The 6,741-nt window shown below is 42.0% G+C and overlaps 1 protein-coding gene across 2 annotated transcripts in view; it reads right to left on the reverse strand.

Moving 5' to 3' along the window:
- C1H21orf91 (chromosome 1 C21orf91 homolog) overlaps positions 1-5,679 on the reverse strand; it is a 51,637-nt gene extending 45,958 nt beyond the window's left edge. The window contains exons 1-2 of one of the 2 annotated variants that reach the window (XM_045540481.1): positions 5,602-5,659; positions 4,533-4,666 (exon numbers count right to left, since the gene is read on the reverse strand). In XM_045540481.1, coding sequence (XP_045396437.1) covers positions 4,533-4,659 — 127 coding nt within the window. In that variant the 5' untranslated portion in view covers positions 4,660-4,666; positions 5,602-5,659. Of the gene's footprint in view, positions 1-4,532; positions 4,667-5,601 lie in introns of both variants that reach the window. The other variant, XM_045540480.1, reaches the window with a different exon arrangement.
- Positions 5,680-6,741: the final 1,062 nt, after the last annotated feature.

Consider the following 6,741-nt stretch of genomic DNA (forward strand, 5'->3'; position numbering starts at 1 on the left):
ATGTCAGAAGCAGGACATAGAGGAAGAATGACAAACCTTGAGCAGTAACCAGTTCTAACTCACAAACTAAATCAAGGATTTAATAGATTCAAACTGGCGCCTGACTATTTACAGTGTAAACAGTGCACCATCAAAGACATAGAGAATCAAGGAATAATAAAATTAAAAGTAGGCACTGGGTTCACTTGTGCCTTAACCAAGAAAAATCACCTAGAGATTTTTCTTGCTGAAGAGATTAGGAAGGAGCTGATTGCAGGTCTCCTTCCAGAAAGGTTCCTGAAAAAACCAAATTAAGGGAGGAAGAAGACCAAGATGGACAACATAGAGAACAGCCAGATATATGGTTACTCATCAACTAGCAAGGTCAACTTAAGCTAATAACTGTTTTGTGTAGGCTGAGTGTCCCTTAACCAAAATGACTGGGACCATAGTGTTTCAAATTTTAGATTTGGGAATATCTGCATTATACTTACTGGTTGAGTATCTCAAATCCAAAAATCCAAAATGCTCCAATGAGCATTTCCTTTGAACATCATGTTGGTACTCAAAAAGCTTTGCATTTTAGAGCACTTTATATTTTGGATTTAGGATGCCCAAACTGTATATAAGCAATTGGCCCAGTCTATTACTAGAGGAAGATAGAAATGCTCTAAGAATTATTGGAACAGTATTTTGGTACAAAATGAAAACCGATAATACGGAGTAACAGTATTGGAGCCTTGGATCTTTCCCCTCTTCAGTCTTATTTCCAACTCTGTTACATTACAGTTGAGGTCCATTACTGGTTCCTAACCTCCTTGGGCTGCCTTCTTCTCCATCTCGACAGCTTAGGGAATGGTAGTGATTTAGCTGTTAAAAATCATTAGAGAGTTTAGCATAATGAACTATGATGCATATTAGAGTATTTCATCAACATGTGTGAAAAAGTATAGTATCTTAAGGCCTAGGATAGGCCACACATATTAGGGAGTTTATGCATCTGTCTCCAAACCTAAGAGGTAGGCAAGTTATTCTAATGGTGAATTACAGGCATAAAAAAAAAAATCAACCTTATGAACATTTAAAAATATTTGAACCCTCAAAGTACATTTCTTAGGTCCTTGAATTATATCACCCATGGCTTGGAAGAATATAAAACTTAGGTATTCCTTTTCTTTTCAGTATTGTAAAGTCACGGAAAAAGCCAATTTACAGCCATGCCCAGAATACAAAATCTGTCCAACAAGATTAGTCTTTTGTTATTTCTTTTTCTTCCTTTGTCTTCATTTTATAAACATATGCATACGCACAGCTCTTAAACAAGAGGCCAGTTGATTAGCAGACCAATGTTGATTTGATATAAGCAACAATCCAAAAAGTGAAAAATATTATTTTTGTTTACTACAAATGTGTGGACTCAGAACTAATCTAATTGTTGTTATTCTTTGAGAGAATTTATTTTTACTAAGCTTTTTCTCAGAGAAAAGAGAGCTGTAGAGCAAATTTAGCAATTAGTAAGCTAAAAACCAGGCAACAGCAATATTACCATACTCTCCCCCCCAAAAATTATAACAAATTATTCAAGTTAAATGTAACTTTTTAAAAGTCCTTCTTACATTTTAGTCTATTGACGAGTATTGTGCTGGGAACTTGGTAGAAGAAAGAAAACTTCAAAGATAATTTTAGAAGTTTACTGACAAAGAATATAACTTGTTATTTTTCTGTTACATGACTATTATCACTTTTTTTCCATTGATTTTTAATGATCTCTATGCTGACATAAAAAGTAAAATTTTATGGAATTCAGGGTATTCATTTCCCTGCACTAATTCTACAGTAATTTTATGATATTAAAATGATTATAATGCACTAGCTTGTCACTATAGTAAAAGTGAAAATGTATATTCATGAGAGCTGAGAACTGACACCAGATAAACCAAAAAGAAATTATTTAATTCATTTTTCTCACAAAGGTTACATTGACATTTTAATATATAAAACGTTGAGTATATGTAGAGTATCAAATGAAACAGTTCTATTTCAAATTGGAAATTGTCCTTTAAACTGAAGACAACTATTATTTCCAAAACAACAGGACTTAATGTCATACTTATATATTGAGATATTATCAGAGCTGACACATGTATAAAGATGGTACCTGAGGAATGTTTTGTACATTTTTTATATAATGATTGAGAATCAGTTAAAAGGCATATTTTAAAAGGCTAAAAAAGCAATTAAAAAAATTTAAGTTTCTATGGAAAAATTCTATCACAACATGAATCCTACTAATGATGATTCAGCAGGAAGCACTGGTTAGGAAAAGTTGGCTGACCGAATAGCAAGGATAGTCAGTCAGAATTTAGGAGGAACAGTTTTTAACATCAACCCTATAAATTAAAATAATTATTGATAATAGATCAATGGAATTAACATATACCAGAACTAGACAGCCATGCTTCAAAGCCCAGGACAGTCAATTATTAGCTATGTGACATCAAAGTGCATTTCTTAGGTCTCTAAGGTTCAGTTCCACCACATTTAAAATGGATAATGATAGTAGTCATCCCAGAGCTATTTTTAAGTAAATAAGATAATGTACATAAGGTGCTTAGCACAGCACCTGGCACATAACAACAGCTTTCCATCATCACTACAGCAACCTTGAGTAATCCAACTATCTGGTCCTCAGTTTCCTTAAATGCAAAATATAGGGTTTGGACTGAATAATTTTTAATGTCTTTGCCCATCTAAAATTAAAATTCTACAATATATCAGAATATACAGGGCCGATTCTATTCCCCAAAAATGTAAATTTAGATTTTTTACTCCTGCATGATTAAGAGCATGGTAATTCAAATACTACAGAAGAATCACATTTTTAAGTCATTCTTTTTTTTTTTTTTTAGACAGAGTCTGGCTCTGTCGCCCTGGGTAGAGCGCAGTGGCATCATCGTAGCTCACTGTAACCTCAGACTCCTGGGCTCAAGCGATCCTCTTGCCTCAGCCTTCTGAGTACCTGGGACTACAGGTGCGTGCCATGATGCCCAGCTAATTTTTCTTAGTAGAGATGGGGTCTCGCTCTTGCTCTCTTGCTTAGGCTGGTCTTGACCTCCTGAGCTCAAGCAATCCTCCAGCCTCCCAGAGTGCTAGGATTACAGGTATGAGCTACCGTGCCCGGCCTTAAGTCATCCTTTTTATTTTATTTTTATGTTTTTAAAGATGATCTATGTTGCCCAGGCTGGACTCAAATCTTCTAGGCTCAAGGGATCCTCCTGCCTCAGCCTCCCGAGCGGCTGGGACTATAGGCACTAGCCGCTCTGCCTAGCTAAGTCATCCTTTTGAAATTAGTTATTATTGCTACATTCACTAAAGCCAAAGTTATAGCTATTCTATCTAACCCACATGAAATCCATGATCTTCCATCACATACTGTTTGGTGACCACAACAATTTCTGAGTAACAAGTTCTAAGAAGAATTTCAAGGTATATAATCTTAATGCATTTTTTAAACTATAAGAATATTTCATTTCCCCTACTTATCAAAGGAAAAATAAAGATCATGAAGATTTACAAATATATAATCAGGAAAAAAGAAATACTGTTTTGAAACTGTCCAGAATCTAAAGGTCTAATAAAGTTTCTCTACTGATATGTTACAACTCAAATTACAGGCAAACTTTTTTTTTTTTTTTTTTTTAAAGAGACAGCGTCTCGCTCTTGCTCAGGATGACTCCTGAGGTCAAAGGATCCGCCTTCCTCGGCCTCCCAGAGTGCTAGGATTACAGGTGTGAGCCACCACAGCCTGCCTACGCCTTTTTTTTTTTTTTAAGTGTTAGTTTTAACATGACAACATTAAGATTATGGAAACATCTCATGTTTCTTAAAAGTAAACTACTGATGTCCATAGATACAGTAACTGTGCACCAACCAGAACGAATACTTTCAATAAGATTTAAAAAAAATATTTGGAGAACTTTCCTTCATATATCTTCGAAACACTATTAAGAAATTTTAAAAACCTTTTTAGTTTTAAAAAATTACTAATGGTGTGTGTGATTATTGAAAAGATATTATCTAAAAATGTTAAAACATTTTTCTGGATAAGATAGCACTGGTGGAAAAAGAGTTCAGGCTCACCTCACTTAAGTACTTGTACGACAGGCCCAAACGAAAAAAATTACGTTTGCCCATCAATGTAAATTGTTATGTGACTTCTCAATATAAAAAACACCCGCCTGTTAAAATCTGACAACTTAATAGGCTCTCAGACCAGAAAACATGTTTACCAGCCAATACTCATTTCATTTTTATATTAGCAAAAATGGAGTTGGTACTGTGGGTGTTTAAAAAACAAAGATTTCTCTTACATTTGTAACTGTTAAGTCCTGGTCCATTTTCAGAAACCCTTATCTTTGACAGATCTCTTTACTTCATACTTAGCACGATTTTCAACCTTTCAAAATATTTTAGTTTTACCTTATAGCCAGTTCAGCAAAAAAGCTGTAATGCACAAGTCATGCCATAAAATCAAAACTATAGTGTGTCCTTACCCTCAATATTTAGCTCAAAACAAATGTGGCAGAAGGAGAGTGTTTCTTTGTCGGTTCCCAGTTTACAAACACTGCAAATGTTGTCATCATTCAAGTCAATGTTTACAAACTGCTCCTCTTCGTTCATAGTGCCCCTATTAAGAAACAGAAAAGGAAAGTTACACAATTTCACGAACTTGCCTCTACGGCAGGCAATATTGGGAACTTCTAGGAAACGCCAGCCAAGGACGTAGTTCAGTTTTTCTAATCAAACAAGCATCGCCATACTTGCACTTCAATATTATACTTTCATTGTGCTAGTAAAACTTAACGCCTGACCATAGGCGACACTATACCCAAGTGTCTTTTCTGTTGTATATTTCATCTGGTTAAGGGGATCAGAGCGAAAGCTGTTCGCAGGCATTTTGGTCTTCCCCCTCCGTCCCCCGACCTCGAGGAATCAGGCACAGGGAGCTTTGGCGAGGCCTTTTCAGATGCTGGGTTCTGTCTCCCTGCTTAACGCTGTTAAATGCAACAAAAACGACCTGCACGGGACGCTGCTTTGCTAACTTCACCGTGGGAACCTTGGACGCATTCGCTAACTCGGCGTTGCGAGGCTTGCTATCCAAGGTCTGCGGCAGAAAACGCACGTGGAAAACGCGAACACCCGGGGAGGGCGTCCCGGCCGCGGCCGAGGCCCCTACACGGAGGCCGAACGGCGGCTCCCGGGGCCGGGTCGGGCACAGCCACGGTGGCCGCAGCCGGGCCGGGGGGAGCCGCGGGATCCTGGAGCGCCGCGTCCCACCGCCCCGGGCTTCCTCCCGCGCAGGAAAAAGGCGCCCGAGGGCCACCGCAGCCGGCCCGCCCGGCCTCGGCGTCTAGGGGCGCCGGGTTGCTGCCCAGCCTCCGGCGCTGGGGGCGTGCGCCCGCCCCGCAGGCTGCGGCGGACCCGCGTCCGTCCGAGCGTCCGTCGGGGCGCGCAGGAGCGCGCGGGGTCGCGGGACTGCGGGCTCGAAGGAGGCGGGACGACGGGGCTAGGGGCCGAGGGCCGGGCGCAGGCAGGGCAGGAGCAGGGCTGCGGGGTCTTTACCGTCCAGCTCCGCGGGCCGCCACCGCCGTTCCTCGCGGCTCTGGCTGCTCCACTATTGTTTCCGGCCGCAGCGGAGGCGGCCGCCGCGCGCCTGGCCCCGCCCCCTCCCGCCGGCGCCCGGCCCCGCCCCCTCCCGCCGGCTCCACCCCGCGAAGGCGAAGGGGACCGCGGCGCGGCCGGGGCGACGCTGCGCGCTCGCAGGGCAGCTGCGTGCCCCGCTCCCGCCCTTCAGCACCGACGGCGCGACCGCGGCTTGTTTGCCGTGATTTGGTGTCTCTTGGCCGGAGTTTCTTACCGTTCTCTGAACCGTGGCTCTTCAGACCCCCCTCCCCGAGGTGCGTAGATAGACGAGTCCGTCGCCGCCGCCCCTTCAGCGTGGTGCCAACTACTGCCCCGGGGCGGGGGCGGGACAGCGACGGCTGGGTGGGAGAAAGGGACCCGGACGCGCGGGTAGGACTTTGTCTGAAATCAGGGGACTGAAGCGAAACACTCTCACTGAACTTTTAGTTGGGTGCCAGTTGAAGTATACGGTGAAGGAAAAGTTCACATTTCACGTGTCCTGATACAGGCGCAATTTTGAATACAGAAGCTTTTTGATAGATTATTTTTAAAATGGGGCGCCCCTCCCCCCCAATATGGTACATTCCTTGCACACCCACGGGGATAATCCAGGATCCCTACCTTTTATTTTTAGGTTCCGCCCCTTTCTCAAAGTCTCTGCTTGACTTTTTTTTTTTTTTTTTTTTAGGTTAGGGCTCGTGCAATAGTTTCACTTACATTTTCTATTGTAATCCTCACAATAGTCTAGAGAAGAAAAACGGGAACTGTTCTCTCATTTTGCAGCCTAGGAGTGAATGATCCAGGTTATCGCAGTTGGTTAGAGACAGAACCTGGGACTTGAACCCCTGACAGAATGTCACTGTTATTTTCCACAGCATCATAAGCACCTGTTGTGGTTACATTCACTAAGAGAAAGGGGCCTGGGTTGTCAGTCTGCGTATGAGTATTCTTGAACTGATGGTAGGAATGGATTCCATCGATTTTAAAAACTTCTGGATCAAATTGGCACTTATTAAAAGCCATCAATGCCTGAGAAAAGTGATCTGTACTCTTGCTACTTAAACTGTAGTGGATGAACCA

Source organism: Lemur catta, chromosome 1, assembly GCF_020740605.2.
Source record: "Lemur catta isolate mLemCat1 chromosome 1, mLemCat1.pri, whole genome shotgun sequence".
NCBI classification, from domain to species: Eukaryota; Metazoa; Chordata; class Mammalia; order Primates; family Lemuridae; genus Lemur; species Lemur catta.